Here is a 16,639-nt window from a genome sequence, read left to right on the forward strand (position 1 = left end):
TCCCTCTCTGCTCTGGTAGGTCCACCATGGTACAGGCAGCATCTTGCAGCACAATGGTCGTAAGGTGGTGAGCTGAGTGGAGAGTGATTCAGCATCAGCAAACCTCGGTTCTGTCCACCTCTGCTTTTTTTTGTGTAATTCTTTTTTTTTTTTTTTTTTTGGAGTCCACATCATTCGCCATCTTTATGAAGCATCCTTCAGTAGCAGCAGCAGCAGCAGCAGCAGCAGCCATGGTCGCCGCACCGTCTACCATCGGGATGTTTTGAAAAAAACAAAACAAAAAAAAACAGGGACTGTCACCGGGACTGGGATCGTCATCATCAGCTGGCGCGGAATGGTAAGGCCTGGGTGGGCTTTTGTGGTTGGTTTGTAATGTGGATGTGATGCTCGGAGGGTGGAGTGATGCATATCGATCGGGAGGGAAGGTTAATGAAGTCCACTAGCGATGACAAATAAGTAAATAAATAAATAAATCATTAAATAATCAAATAAATAAATAAATGTTGTTTGGTAACATGTACAGCAGCACCGTGGAGGGAGAGATTGCATTATGGCGTTTGCTCTCCAGCTCCATCTCCATCCAAAAAACGCATCCTGCGATTGGCTGGGATAAAAAAAATAAATAAATACAAATATATCACACAGTTTATCACACTGGACATGAAGAGAATAACATCACATTATGGGGGATGCCATCCAGGACACTTCTCCTGCTTTCCTCTCATAATTATTACCAAAAACTAAAACCTTCATCCAGCAGTTTTTTATGGGTGTTAGACTCACAGGAGGAGCAGGAGTGGTGGTGCAAAAATGGATGATGGTGGGATGAGCGATGCTCTTCAAAACACATGCCTCACAGGCTACTGTACTGTAGGCCTTCATGCAGAGTTTGTCCCTCCTCCTCCTCCTCCTTCTTCCCCCCTCCCCAGAAGTCAGCTGCGCACCTTGTGCATTATGCAGACCATCACCACTTCACCAGAGACACGGGATCAGCCTCTGCTCCATCATAACAGCATCAGATGAGGATGATGATTTATTGATTTGGTGGCGTTTGTATCACTGATACTGAAGCTGTAAGTGCTACAGGATTATAAGGACAGGGGGAGAAAGTTGAAGTGATTTTCAGACATTTAAAGAGAAGTCAGTTCAGAGTGATGGGGTACAGTATGTGAGGAAAGTCATTTGTTCAGATCTGATTTATTCATTCATTTAGGCATTCTTCTGCACTGTACAAAGACATTTCTTTACAGCCTGAAAAGCCCCACTGCCTATCACAGTGACTGCACAGGCAGTAAGTAATCAGAAGTGTTAGAAATGCATCACACTGAGCTTTCGGGTGTTTATGAGCACAAAGAGCCTGCTTTGTTGTGCTTATGTTTTCAAATATCTGGGTTGTTTGTTTTCTCGTCCACGTACCTGTGCGGTCCATGCCCACAGTCACAGACTAATTACCGGTGGTGTGCTGTGGAGTCCGTGAAGGCTTAGAGGTGTCACAACAAACTCTCCGTGGTCAAGACAGGGGAAAAAAGAAGAGAAAATGTTTTAGTGCTGTGACCTTGGCTGCTGAATTATTCATAAGCATGCTTCCATGCTTGGGGAAAGTGCTGCAGGGAACATGCTTAACAATTAAACAACGCTTTTTTTTGTGGGTGTTTCTGCAGCGGCTGAAGAGACTTAACATCTCTCTTTTGATAAAAAACTGGCCTTCTCTGTGTCCTCCTCTCCATCCGCATGGCAAATTGTATTGTATGTGTGGCGTATTATGCCACATTGTAAAAACAATGTGTATTGTGAGGTAGTCGCCACTGCAGGTTGATAATCAGTGATATTGATTTGAGAGGTAGTTTGTTAAACCAGTGGAAAATGATCAATGGAATCAGACGCCACAGCAGACCCGTATTGTGTTGCAGGAAGATGATGCCTGCCCTGCATTGTAATTCTATTTTGTTTTCTAGAGTTTATATCATCAGCCGTCTAATCCGATGTTATGTAATAAAGTTAGGCAACGTATTTAGCTTAGATAATGGCGGAATTATATGCACGATTAATCAGCAGAGTAAAGGACAGGGGCTGCTGCGGTTAATGCTTAGTTTCAGCTTTGATTCGTCTGCTGGTTATTTATCCAATTCATTGATTATTAGAGCCCAATGTGCTCTTTGTGTATTAAAGTCTGAAGTGTGCTTTAATAGGATTTAATACTCATTTAAGATCACTGATATGTTTCATGGGGGAAAGGATATTTAACGTATTAACCGCAGCCTTGTGGATTATTGTTATGATATTGTGATAGTGCCTCTCTAACACACCTTGGAAACGGTATGAAGTGATGATGTCATGGAAATCTAATGTTTTCAGAGTGAAAGTGAGAAGTTCAAGAACAGACCATTGTTGATGAACATGAGTCATTTACAGTAAATACTCTTATTAGTCTTTTTTGGGGCATTCTGCTGTTGTCATGGAAGATCATGTCATTAGAAATGAGCACATAGGTGTTTTGTAATTGACAAATGATTTGGTTAGGAGTTAGAAGATTGAGGCATGTGTTACAAGTCACATTATCATTACAACATGAGCAAGATAACCGGGGGAAAAAACTGTACAGAGATGCAACCTTATATGTTATGTTCTTAACCGGTAGCATTAAATTACACTTCATCATTGTTACTCTTTTTCAACGGTACACATAATATATTCCATAAAATTAATGCTGCAATTCTATTCTAATTGATTTTTAGTGTCTCATAAATAAAACTGAAACCTTGCTGCATGTAAGTTTACTCCCCCAGGCTGCAGCACAGCTTACCACTACACACAAACAGGAAAACAGGCCTGTGTGCAGTAAAATAAGCAGGCTTGTCCTGCACAGTTTTATTTGCTTTATGTTGCAGTCAGTAGTTGCGTGCCAGTGTCCTCACACAGCACACGTGTGTGAAGTCACCAAAGGTCAGACACCGTTGCATCTTTGTGGCCATCAAAGGATTTCCGATAGAGCCAACTTCATCTCAGTGCACTCATTTAAAACTGTCTTACTAAAGGGACATGTGACACGTGCTGTATATACTTATGCTTGTGTACTAATGGGTTTAAGTACAAAACAGTGATGGATAAAAAAAGTGTTTACATTTGAAGCAGCATTATCTATGTTAATCTGTGAGTCAGATATAATCTGGAGTCGAAAGAGTATCCAGGAGGTTGTGTTATATAAAAAGTCACAGTAGTTTTCAGCTGGGTCTGATTCTGTTGAAGGCTGTAAATCAGATGAATGTGCTCAGGCACACGTGCCAGAGCTGTGCATGTTCCCATTGCAGCTCATCGGAAAACTGCAGTGCAAGCAGGTATTCATCAAACAGGTCTCTTGTTAAGTTAGAGTGTGAGTGAGATGAGTCCTGGACACAGAGATCATAATGTGTATTTCAGCTCCAAACAGGGAAGGTGTTACATTCTCACAACCTGTAGATGAACTTAAGACTCAGAATTGTTTTTGTTTTTCTGTGCTGGGCCTACAGTTAGAAGTGCCTCCCTTCTCTTCTCTTCTCTTCTCTTCTCTTCTCTTCTCTTCCCTTCCCTTCCCCTGAGCCCAGATGGGAGGCTGTTCTGCATTTGGCTCAGGCTACACAGCACAGCACAGGCAAGGCAAGGCTGCATACTGCAGGAGAGGCTGAGGCTGCTGAACCAAGCATTCACAATGGAGCTCTGAGGAAGGGGGAGGGGAGACGGTTGCAGTGAGCCTGGGAGCCTGGGAGCAAGAATGGTGGGAGCGAGGGAGGGACAAAGGGGAGGCAAGCACAGGAAAGGGGGGAACACAGCACTGATGATGGACGGAGGAATGAAGAAGGAGTGTGTGTGTGTGTGTGTGCATTCAGTGACATGACATTATAAATTGTGTATCTTTCGTGTATTTCACAGAGGGAAGAAGAGAGATTAGAAGACAGGAAGCTAAGATGGATACTAGAGTGAAAAATAACACTGGTGTGTATATGATGGCACAGGACAGGCACATTGTGCTTCATCATTACTCTCCTCAGCCTGTGGACCACTGTAAACATCAGCCTATAATGTAACTTAAAGTCTATGCTGCAATACTGAACTGGCTGTTTTTTTTTTTATTAATGCCACATACTTTTTATTATTATGAAATTATTCAGTTTTTGTTTTTCTGTTTTTATCTTTTTGACAAGTTTCACCACTGTTTTTTTCCTAAATAACTTTTTTCACTGATTAACATAGCTTTCATTTATTCGACCTTTAGATATGGGCATAACTCCTCACCCCAATCCAACAAAAATCTCATATCCTGTCCCTTACTGATAGCGTGGTGTGTGTAGGTGTTCATGTAGAAAAGCTTGATAAACCCTGACCACATTTTTGTTGCTCTACAGCTTCACAGTGAACTCAATTTTCTATGTTGCTCACACCCACCGAATCAAGATTTTGTTAGCAAACGCCTTGCAGTTTGAATTATTTATTCTGGTATTTTGCATTGTTGCCCCTGGTGGTTGGTTTGTTGTGGTTGGTGTACAAAAATATGGTTGACCAGTAGGGTTGGGTATCACCGGGTACCTCATGATACAATACGATACGATACGATACGATACGATACGGTACGATACGATACGATACAATGCGCTACGATACAATATGGAATACGAAACGATACAATGCGCTACGATGCGATACGATACAACGATTCTGTGATAATCAACATAATGCAAGACAATCATATAGCGATAGATCATGATATATGTGACTGAAGAAAACAAAAACAAAAAACAAAAGTGCAGGATTTCTCTGTTTATTCACAACATAGAGAACAAAGTGCACTAAGTCCCACTGTAAACGCTCTCTTCTTCAGCCAGGTAACTTCCACCCAAGTTTAAGTCATTCATTTGAGCAGCCCCACCACAAGGAGACATCAGGTAGCGATGCCAATCTGTTAATTCTACTATCATGTCTGTCCCACAATTTGGATTTTTTTTTCTTTTTTTAACTGACTTTGTGTTATAAAACACAGCCAATGTCCTTAATAAGAGCTAAACAACAGGCTTTATGAAACTGTAGATGTTCTTACATGTCATAACTACCGATGCAGGAAATAACAACATTGGCTGCATTCCTAGTTAGGTTCCCCACTGTCATCATTGCTCCCTCTGTGTCTCCTCGTAAAGCTTGTACAATATGTGGAGGTAAAGGAGGTTTTACTTTCACCTGTGTCTGTCTGATAAGTGCTGTGCACCACAGTCGGTGGAGGGAAGAAGGCAGCACATACAGAAACATGAGAAGGAAGGCTAAGAAGATAAGAGAAGAGAAGGAGACAGTAATTTAACTCTGGCTGCCAGCTGCCATAAAACTATAAATATCAAGTTGTCGATGTGCATATTAATGAAGAGTTGGTTAAAGGGTAGATGGATTTTTTTTTTTATTACTTTCTGTACAATTGCTAGAAGGAACATTTTAGCCATTTTTCCCAGTAACACCATAGCCTGTTTGGCCTCAACGTAGGTGTGTGTTCAGGTGAGAGCCACTACAGTCATTTTAGCTGCTGTGAGAGTGAAATATTGTGCTGGGAAAAAAAGCACTCCCCTGTCCCTGGTGCATGCACTTACAGTGAATGCAGCCAGTGTAAATGTTAAAAGAAATATGTCCTCCTGGATGAAATGACTATAGGTCATCTTTGCGAGCAATTTCTTACAGGTTCAGTATACTTTTATTGCTGGACGACCTCTAGTAGCTGTAGGAGGTTGGAGTGGATGGATGGATGGATTGCTGATTAGTCAAAACACATCACTTTCAATTTCCTGTGCTAAAACAATCGTCACAATTGTTTATCAATCACTGTTTCACATTTTTGGAGTGGATTTAGATGAACTAGCAGATCTACCCATTCTTTTTATTATCATAACCAAGATGAAGACCGTGTTTTAACCGCAACCTTTTTTTTAACGGCATCTTATCTTTCTTTTCTTTTTCTTTTTTGGAAGATTTTGTGCATATGGAATTCAATTTTGCCAGAGATTTGTATTTTTTATGATATTTAAAAATGTTGGCTTCTGTACCTATGACACGTCTTTAATACACAACGTAAAAAAAGATACTTTCTTGAACTTACAAACATTTCACCTTTAAAACCCATTATAAACCCATTTCTTCATCTCCATTAGAACATAAAATCATGCACTCCAAGTTATCGTTGCCTTAAATGTACATTTCTTACTATTCAGTATCATTTTAACCTATTCCCTGATTGATATAGATATAATATTTCTTGGTAATCCAGCCTGTAGGTGTCACATTATAAATATTCCAAAAAATACTGAAAATAAAATATATATTTTTTTAATTCTTTTTTAATTTTTTTTAATTCTTTTTTAATTTTTTGGGATCAGGACTGATAATTAGGTGAGAAATAACTGTTTGTTTGTTTTTTAAGATTTTTGGGCACTTAAGTTGCTCAGTGACAGTTCAAGTGACATTTCAATACAAGTAAATAAAATAAAAATAATAAATTAAAAGTAATAACTGTTGTTGCTAATCAGTGATATATCCCAGGCTGCATTATCCTCCAAAAGTAAATCTTATCATCAAATAGTATAAAGATAAACTGTAAACATTTAATGGCAGTTTTTTTGCACTCAAGGTGAAGAATGTTATTTTTTTTAAACTTTAACTTCATTTTAAACTCGTAGTAGTTTTCCTTGTGCCTTTGCTTAAAAGTATTTTCTCCTTTGCCTCTTGCCTAACAGTTGATTCAAATGATGCTGCTGAACTGAACTGAACTCTTTCACTTTTCACGGCTGATCATTCACCTTTCAGAGGCTGCTTTGCTCCCTGGCTGTAAAGTGGCAGATGAAACAGAAAAACCAACATTTTTTTTTGGATTATAAATACTGGGATTAACAGTCCATGCTGTACAATAGCAGCCTTGCATGCCTACCAAGTATGCAGAGTGATCTTTAGTTTGCCTGAGGCACTGAGGCACTGTTGCGCCCACTGGGGCGAATGTAACTGAAGGCTCAGGAGCCAAATAACAACTGCAGAGCACACACACACACACACACACACACAGTATCAATAAAGGAGAATGGTGAATAATAGTGTGCTGTATCACTAATATGCATCTGCTCATTCAACCTAATGAATACATCCTCTCTGTTTTCTCACACTCCTTTCTTCATCTATCTCAGATTCTGTGTTGCGTCTCTTTTGTGGTGTTCATAATAACAGTTGTTTCATCAGTGCAAATGGCCCCAGCTTTTGTAATATACAGTATGCAGTAAAATGGATATTGTAAATGTGAATTTGTGTGTATGACGCAAAGGAAGATTGTGTGTCTTTGTGCTCTTCTGCAGGACATGTGCACGTCGTATTTTTCACATTTTCCCTTTGTGAGCAGTTCATCACAATATTTTTGATTTGCCTGGCTACACTAGTCTACATGGACATGACAGATGTATGATGATTTATACATGTGCTGTATGAGTGAGTGAATGGGTTTGTATGGTTAAATGGCAAACATGTACTGTAAGGTGTTCTGACCTTGTGGTTTCAGCATGATGAGCGCTTGCTTACTTTCCCTCACTGCTGTGGCAAGAAATTCTTGATGACTCTAAAGTTGTCTCTTAGACAGGTATGAATGGATTTAAATTACAGATATGTAGACGCCAGGTGGTATCAGCCAGTTCCAGAAGCGGGAGTTCTTAAATCCACCTGAGCAATTTCACACAATCTTAAAAGTGCTGCCACTTTCTAATCTGCGACGAAACAGCCCGAAATACAATCGAGCAGATGTATCCAGGAAGGAGGATATTTCCAATATCGTGGTTAATTGACATACAGTTTATCTTGTGGACGTTTAGTAGAATATTATCTCAAGTCACTCTGTCTTAAATAAAGGTGCAATTTGTGTTGGGATGGAAATCAATGGAGTGGCAACCAAAATGCTGCCCTACACTGAAATATCAGCCAGTGCAGAGATATGAAATGTGGCTGCTTTCATTAGATTTTCTTTGCAAACAAGTGGATTAACCGTTTAAGTAATAGTTAGCCCTTTTAGTAAAAATGACAAAATGAGTTTTTATCATACCTGATCTTTTCTTGACCATGATTATCAGCAGAATCTGGTCAGAGATTTTCACTGACTGGTCACAGAAGGAAAAGCACAGGTGAAAAGAATCATCTAATTAGTCATGGCTGCGTTCCATTTAGCTTTCTCAGTTACTGGGTGCATGTTGGCTGCCTGTGACACGAATAGAGGCATCATTAATGTAGTGACACGTGTATTATTTTATTGCAGAGACAGGAAAGTAAAGACAATAAAGAGAAGGAAAAGATTAAACACCAAATAAGAACCATAGTTGTTTTATTGTTTGAGTTTACTAAGGAGATATGAAGAGGAAAAACCCCAATCTAAACCAGATGCATTCAGTGTTAGTGCAATTGTTTGAGTGTACAGCTACAGTACACTCCCCCACACAGCCTCATATCACATTTGAAAAAAAAGGGATCCAGGTGGTGTTTGAGTTATGGCAGTGTAGACTGATGGAAGACAAACAGTTTGGCCATGTGAGAGGTTTAATATCTTATGTACACAGGAGGATAAAGATCAGGACATCACAGATAAAGCCGGCTTGTTGGTCATGTGCACGTTTTGGCATCGACTTGTTAATAGCAAATATTGGGCTGCTATTGTGGTGCCAGTTATTCATGTCACACATACAGATGTGGTGTGAAAATGACTATAGTGGTTTGAGATTGAGATGACAGCCCACGATCCTGAAATCACTTTGCAAGACATGGCGTCCTCGTAAGCTTCCACTTTCTTGTGCTATTTTTCTGACTCTTACTTCATCATGTAATCCTCATACCACCTCTCTCCTCCTGCGGTTTTTGATGAGAATTCAGCAAGTGAGTGATTATTATTGTGGTCCTTTCTGCCAATTACTGCACTGACTTCAAATTCCTCTTGGTTTAACCCTTAAACACACCTAGACACATTTTTGTGTTTTTGGCTTTTGATTTCTAGAATATTTGATCCTTTTTTCATGCATATTGTTAAAGATTTATGCTATGTTGTGCATTTTTTAGTGTTTTAGACCATTTTTACTCTATTGTAAACAACATTAACTAAAAAATACTCACACTAACACACCTACGCACAAAAATGTCCTAATTGAAACCCATTCAAATCACTATTTTTGATGCATTAATACTTATAGGGGTTAAAAACTAATGATTAAAAGGGACAGATGTGGTTTAAAAAATTGTGTGGGTATTTTATGATAAATAAATGTATTAATAATGCATATAAATAAATGTTTCTGCTCATCTTTCACATATACCAGGCTGCATAATCAAACCAAAAATAATCCAGTCAAGTATATTGGAAATAATTCATTTATTGTGTTTTTTTAGACCATAAAATGAAGGTGAATATTTAAAAAAAATCATTAATATTAAATATGCATGGGAAGGACTGATGTGATGAACACATTTTGGTGTTCTAGGTGTGTTAATGTAACTTATTTGAAGGCACATCTAAGGGTTAAACACAGCACAGCCAGTTATGATATTAAAAAGTCCATCACTGTATTGACTGCATTTTTTTAAGCTGACTTTCTCTTTGGACATTAAATCTGTCACATCATTAAAGACGTCCTGCAGCTAATGTATTACCTTTACCACTTGAGAGCAAATTTTATAGCCCCCGTCTACTTAAAACTGCTTTTCTGGACTTTGCGAAGGCACACGAGATGAACTGTTTGTGGGTTTATCATGTCCCATTCTCACTAGGCCAGCAAAAAAAAAAAACTTTTAATGGCAAAATTATCACCACACATTATATTGTTCGGAAAATGTGATCATTAGCACCGTAGGGACTTCATTACCTGGAAAACCTTTAAAGCCGAAGGCTCAATGTGGGCGAGAGCAGCAGCAGCAGCAGCTGAACTCCTTCCTGCTTAATGTTGGGAACCAATATTGTTGATAGGTAAAAGGTTTGCCTAAAAATGAGCAAATTCCAATGAAACCAAATCGATCCCTTAGCTGCCTCTTTACAATGAAAGCAGAAAAATGACTATACTAACTGTGCAAATGTCATTTCTAATGGCACTGAAAGCTTGTCTCACATCAGTATTAAATTTGAACTTCATCAGACTGAATTTATAATCTCTCCGCTCTGTAGATAAACTCAGAGGTCCCAGACGCCATGTTGGTAAAAGGTCAGCATAAAGACTGGACCCAAATTCACTTGCTTGCATCTGCGTGGAAGTTATAATCATGTTTTAGTGATTTGGTATTTCAGCCTTGGTCTTGCTCCTGCCTTTTTCCGTTTCTTTATGTTATGCTAAGCTGACCAGTCCAGTGTAACCCTTACATTTAACACTTTGGTTGTGTCAGTGTGCCCATAATTCTCAGGAAGAAAGCGAAAATTGACCCAAAATGTCAAACTATTCTTGTCGGGGGGCAGATTTATTCGATGTTACAGAATCATCTATACAGTATATTAGGCTTTATCTTACTTTTTTGTATTGTCTTTCAATTCTCAAGAACATCAGCGATTCATATCTATTTTTTCCCTATACCATACGTCTCGAAACACAAAGACAGTGATCACTGAAGTTATTACAGTTAGTCAATTTTCATTCATTAACAAGTGGGTGTTTCCTATTTACAAGGAACACTGTGTGATCAATGAAACCACATTGTCGTATATGCAGTGTGACGGTTTGTTTGCGTTCACTGAATCCTTTTCTCCCTTTGTGTTGTGTTTTCCAGGTATTTATGAGCAGACATTTCTTATATAACTGCAGCCAACCAATCCTGGATGTGAAGATAGCCTTTTGTCAGGTGTGTGTTCCTTACAGGTAAAAAAGGTACAGTATTCATTCCCTTTCATTCCCCTGCATTGCTCTGTATGTTGTGATTAATACGCAGTACTGTTGTGTCTGCATGTCAAAAGTGAGTCGTTAAAACGCTAAAACAAGCCTTACTTAAGACGAACGGATCATAAATGTGGCTACGTTTTAATTTGAAATAGAGAATTTTTTTTAGATTTTAATTTTCTCACTTTCCAGTCTCACACGGCTGAGGAAAAACATAGTTACAGCTTGTTTTCCGTGAGCTGTAAAAGACAAAACTGCGAAGCGTCTTACTAACTGGAGCTTTAATCACACATATGCTCTCGAGCTGTGGCAGTGTAAATGAAATACTCCTGTGAGGATGTCATTTCATCACCCCCACTGTCTATAGCACATGTGAAGCTGGATGTTTAATAGCCACTGTAGCTACTGCAGGCGATACAGCAAAGGCTAATCAGCTGAAATAATTGAATAAAAGGTTTAGGGTCACTTACCTGCGATGTAGCATTTAAGTGTATTACATTACATGTTTTTAATTGTCCTGCCACTTGTGGGAACTTTAAGAAACATTCCCCATTAGTAATGCACCGAGGAACGATCTGTGTGCTTTGTGAACTGTGTTGTAATTACTCACTCCGTAATTAAGTGATGTTTTTTTGTTGTGCCACCATTTCTACAACTCCTCTGTCTCGATGTGTAATGATAGCCTGATTACTGTGTGCGCATTAATAAATGAATATTGTCCAGTTAAGTAAGTAAATGACATTAGTGGCACTAATGTCATTACGCAGATATTGAAGAGTTTACATTTTTGCGTAGATACAGGAACAGCAAAAATGATGTAAACTCAGTACAGCGTGGTGTGCTCTGTCATGTTTATGTTATATGTCACATTTGAACAATTACTTTACAACAGGATTTATTGCATTTTGTACCATTAAAGGTCCAGTGTGTAACAGTAAACAATAACAATTAGTCTTACGGTGCTTTTCCACAATACAGTTCCACTCGACACAGTTTGGTTCATTTTATACGTGACACTCACAAACTAGTGACTAGTGACTTGTAAAGTAGTTGTTTTCCATGTACTGAATCATTAGAATCACTTAATTAAAAAGATTAGTTCAGTACTTCCTGCATGACTTAAGCGCATTGAACGGAAAGGGGTCGTGATGCGGCTCGCGATCGCCAGCTCTCAGCAGTGCACCAGACTCCAGATTTTAAAAATATCCTTGCTAAATGTTGGAGATTAACGCACGTTTTCAGGATTTTTAAGTCAGGACTTTTAAGTGATCTACAGTTCGGCATTGTTCGGCTTGATTCTTGTGTCAGATGTCACGCTCATGACTCTTCTAGTACCTGGTACTTATTTTAGTACCAGGGACAGGAAGAGTCACTAATGGAAAATTATAATATTGAAAAAAAAACGCGCAGCCGTGCTAGAACTATGTAGTGGAAAATTGTCATTAGTAGCTTCAGAATAAACCTTTTATACTGTATTTAAGACAGGGGCCTTGCTTTAGGACGTCTGCCATTTTGTACCGAAATGTAAAAGGAAATGGCCGAGAGAAAGAGAGTGGGGAAAGTATAAAGGTGGAGAGAGTGTTTACATCCTTTCTGACATATGAAGGCCACCGTAGTGGCCTTTCCTGCTTGGTAAAAGGGAGGGGTGAGTGGAGGAGCCCTCTGCCTCACCATTACATGTCACAAAATATTACACACTGGACCTTTAACGTGATTAAGTCATATACTGGTACAAAGAGCAGTGTATTGAATTTTTACTTGATTTATTAGTTATATTATATTATTAGTTAAATGATTTACCAGTAAATCATCACAAACACCTAACCTTTCTTTTTACTTTTTTGTTGCTGTCGTTTGATTCATGTAGGGTTTTGGAAAACAAGTGGATGTGTCATACATCGCCAAGCATTACAACATGAGCAAAAGCAAAGTGGACAACCAGTTCTACAGTGTGGAAGTGGGAGACTCTACCTTCACAGTTTTAAAACGTTACCAGAATTTAAAGCCCATCGGCTCTGGAGCTCAGGGAATCGTCTGGTAGGTACTCAGAATGCTTTATGTCCTCTTTAATATCATACCAGGTTATTGAACTTGTTTTTATGTAGTGTTTTCCCCATGAATATCTCATTTATCTTAATTGTTGTAGCTTCTTGTCATGGCTTTAATACAGGGTGGGGATCTCTGCTTCTAGGAGTGAAAGTCTGAAAATCAATCAGTTACAGATATGACGAATAAGTCGTGTTTTGTTCTGCTTCTTTTGGTGTTCTTGAACTTCAGGTGACGTTTGAACCATGTGACTTTTCCGTGCAGAGACCTGAGGGGAGCTCAGCTCAACATTAAAGATTAAAAAAGACTGTTGGTGCAGAAAGATTTTATTAGGCTTTAATCTTGTAATGATAAACTGGTGCAGGTGTCCTCTAAAAATACATGTATTGAATTATTAATGTTTTTCCGAAGCAGGCAAAACCTCTTTTGCTTATAAGTGAATAAAAAAGTCTTTTTTTTAAATGGGAATATGCTAAAATTAATATTTTAGTTTACCCAGAACAAAATAGGGAGCACGCTAACCCTGAAAAAATGACCAGAAGAATTCGGATGTGCATTTTTGCCCCACTTTTTGCTGTAAATTGTGTCTTTCCAAAGGTTCAAATCCTCCTCCGTGCAACACAACACGCTGATGACACGTCTGTCGTTTAGAATATGAATGCACGGGCCACAACAGTCTAACAAGATGGGCACTTAACTGAATCCTTAATCCAGATTGCAGAGACAGTTCATATTCATTGTGATTCATCTCACGCCTGCCGTGTCAGAATGCAGTGGAACAAGTGCCAAGGCTCCACTTAAAGGAATGCACCCATAAGTTATGTTCATGTTTATGCTGTGACACTATACCAGCCTTGGACACCCACACTGGTATGACCAAGCAATGTTTTATTGACGTTTTGTCATTTTAAGTGTTTGAAGATTCACCGGATCTCACCGTCCTAACCCCGCTGGCCTTCACGTGACCCCCCCCCCCCCATGACTTTGTCCTGCCTTGGCTTCCCATGCCCTCAGTCATTCTCTCCTCCTGCTCCAAAGCAGGTTTGTGCATATGCAAAAGAGCCAGGGCAGGACGTGACTGCTTATGCCTGGGACTGTGCCCATTTGAAGGAGATTGTTGGGATGGATGACAGAGAGAGAGCGAGAGAGCACAAATCTAATTTAACCTGTCGCTCGGCTCTCCCCCGCAGCTGTCATCTGGTGTCATATGGTCACAGTATTACCGATTAAACCACATAAAACCCCAGAGCGGATATAATGTCCCACTGATTACAAAGACACACATGCAGGTTTATTTTTGTAGACGTGTTTCATAATATGAAGTCGAAATCAAGAAAAAATATGCAATCTTTCTGCATGGAAATATCTAAAAATGACAAGTCTAGTGTTACATACTGTATATCTTGTTGGAACAGTGTACTTACAGGAGACAAAATGTGCCCAACACTCACACTTTGTCAAAGTTACAGAGTGAGGAGGGAAATTCTTGGTTCTGGTTGAGTTTATTGTGTGTATTTGTCACGACCACTCATTGCTGCGCGTTCTGCCACCAGACTTTTCCCCTTAAAGCGCAAACACACAGAGGAACCAAACGTGACAATAAGACACTGCTCCCCGACATCAACAAAACAAACTAGGTCTTGATCCGACATCAAACCTGCCCCCCTGAAGCCTGCAATGAGAGAAAACTTCACGGCTCACAGCTGAAACTCACTCTGCCAGGCATTGTCGCACACAAACATCCCGATCTGTGCCCTCATGACTCGTGAAGACTCTGCAGTCTCCATGAGCCTCTAGAAGCATCTTAGCAGAGATGAAGACTTTAAGTAGTTTAGCTGGTCATGACATCATCTTTCACTCAGCTGGAAAAGTAAAGTGATGACTGACTCAAATCCCTATTGGATCAATGCTTTTATGAAGGCTCCACTGTTTCCATGGCCACACACTTCATCCACTGGTCTGCAGTCTCCACAGAGACACGATGAACCACAGCACACACACACACACGCAGATGCCACTTGATCCCCCCGCGTCATGTCGTGAGGATTGGTCAGAGATAAGGCAACGGTCTCGGACTTAAACTGAAAGTGTGACACGTGTGGCACTTTTTGTAGCAGATTTCTTTCTTTTTCAAAACCAACATAAATCTTCACAAATGTTCAAATCCCTGAGGTTTTCCGAGGTTTCGGGGTGTTTCGCTGAGCCAGCAGAGATTTCACTCTGCTGTACTGACCTCTGCGATGGGCTGTGCCACTTTGTGGAAAGAGAAACCATCAGCGTATATCTCACATGTCTCCATCTATTTTACTGCATTGTACTCAATTGTACTGAGTTATTTTAAAACATCACTCATTCTCAGTATTTTGGATTAAATTATGAATTTAGAAAGATTTTTTTTTGTTATATAAGTGTTGTTATGAAGTAGAACAACCCTACCAACCCCTGAAGTATAATCATAGTCATTATACTCCAAGCTTGCTTCTTTGGTAGTGTTGCATATTTATAGTGTAAACATTCTGATAAACACAGTTGTTTTGGTGTTCTTGATTTAGATCTAAGTGACAGCATTATCCATCTATTTATTTATTGCTCTCCAGGAAGAAGCATTTCCCCAAAACCCCCAGACATTTTCTGATCTTGTTTCCCCTCTTGACAACTACACTGAATACATTGTTGTTGTTTCTCTGACAGTGACAAGTTCAGACCACTGAGGAAAAATAGTTTTACAGATAAAATTGAGTTCAAAACGAAGACATCTGTTCACTGGAGATGTGACAAATGATCACCGATGGTGCCATCATCAAATCATCTCACTTTGAGGAAAATGGCTTCACTTCTGTTGTTGTTGTTTCTCCTGTGCAGTGCGGGCTATGACGCTGTCCTGGACAGAAATGTGGCCATCAAGAAGCTGAGCAGACCCTTCCAGAACCAGACCCACGCTAAGAGGGCGTACCGGGAGTTGGTGCTCATGAAATGTGTCAATCACAAAAATGTGAGTCTTTCAGCCGAGGTGGGAAGATATTCACTTTCTTTTTTTTTAGAAGATATTCACTCGACAAAAACAGAGATCCGCAACTGCGATGTTGTGTGACCGTGCTAAATTCCATGCCTCCAGATATGTACCGAACTGGCAGGAGCATGAAACAAAGAGCACTTGAAGGCATGAATGTAATCTCCTCTCCTGCAGTGTGGGCTCTTCCCCCTCCTCTGTCTACTCTTTTTATCTCCACTCTTTTGTTCCATCTCACTTCTTTGCTTCTCGCTGTCCCCTCACTCTGCAGTGTCCTTCATCAGGGTCATCACCAACTTGCATCCACACAGGGACTTCAGCTGTAACTCTCCTCTCATGTGTGCATATGTAACCGCTGCACAATGATATGTCTCCATCCTCTTCTCTTCTCTCCTCTCCCGCAGATTATCAGTTTATTAAATGTCTCCACGCCACAGAAATCATTAGAGGACTTCCAGGATGTGTGAGTATAATAAACACGTATTTGCATAATCACATTTCAAAGTAATGTTACATTGTCAATCGCATATTTATCCTATGACCGAGAAAATGATATTATATAATATTATAAATGTGTTTATTACGCTGTCGCACAAGTGTTGTCAGTGAAAATACTATGGGTGAAATCCGAGGCTGCTTTGAGATATCCTGTTCTCAAACTGAGTGATAAATGAGAGTGTGTGTTCACTTTTAGAGCAAGCTGTCA

The 16,639-nt window shown here is 39.6% G+C and overlaps 1 protein-coding gene across 7 annotated transcripts in view; it reads left to right on the plus strand.

Annotated features, from left to right (window-relative positions):
- mapk10 (mitogen-activated protein kinase 10) overlaps nucleotides 1-16,639 on the plus strand; it is a 33,491-nt gene continuing 16,852 nt past the window's right edge. For 3 of the 7 annotated variants that reach the window (XM_058617203.1, XM_058617202.1, XM_058617201.1), the window contains exons 1-5: nucleotides 2-337; nucleotides 10,771-10,842; nucleotides 12,745-12,914; nucleotides 15,786-15,915; nucleotides 16,338-16,396. In XM_058617203.1, the coding sequence (XP_058473186.1) occupies nucleotides 335-337; nucleotides 10,771-10,842; nucleotides 12,745-12,914; nucleotides 15,786-15,915; nucleotides 16,338-16,396 (434 nt within the window). In that variant the 5' untranslated portion in view covers nucleotides 2-334. Of the gene's footprint in view, nucleotides 338-10,770; nucleotides 10,869-12,744; nucleotides 12,915-15,785; nucleotides 15,916-16,337; nucleotides 16,397-16,639 lie in introns of all 7 variants that reach the window. The other 4 variants (XM_058617196.1, XM_058617197.1, XM_058617199.1 and 1 more) reach the window with 3 other exon arrangements.

Source organism: Solea solea, chromosome 19, assembly GCF_958295425.1.
Source record: "Solea solea chromosome 19, fSolSol10.1, whole genome shotgun sequence".
Lineage (NCBI taxonomy): Eukaryota > Metazoa > Chordata > Actinopteri > Pleuronectiformes > Soleidae > Solea > Solea solea.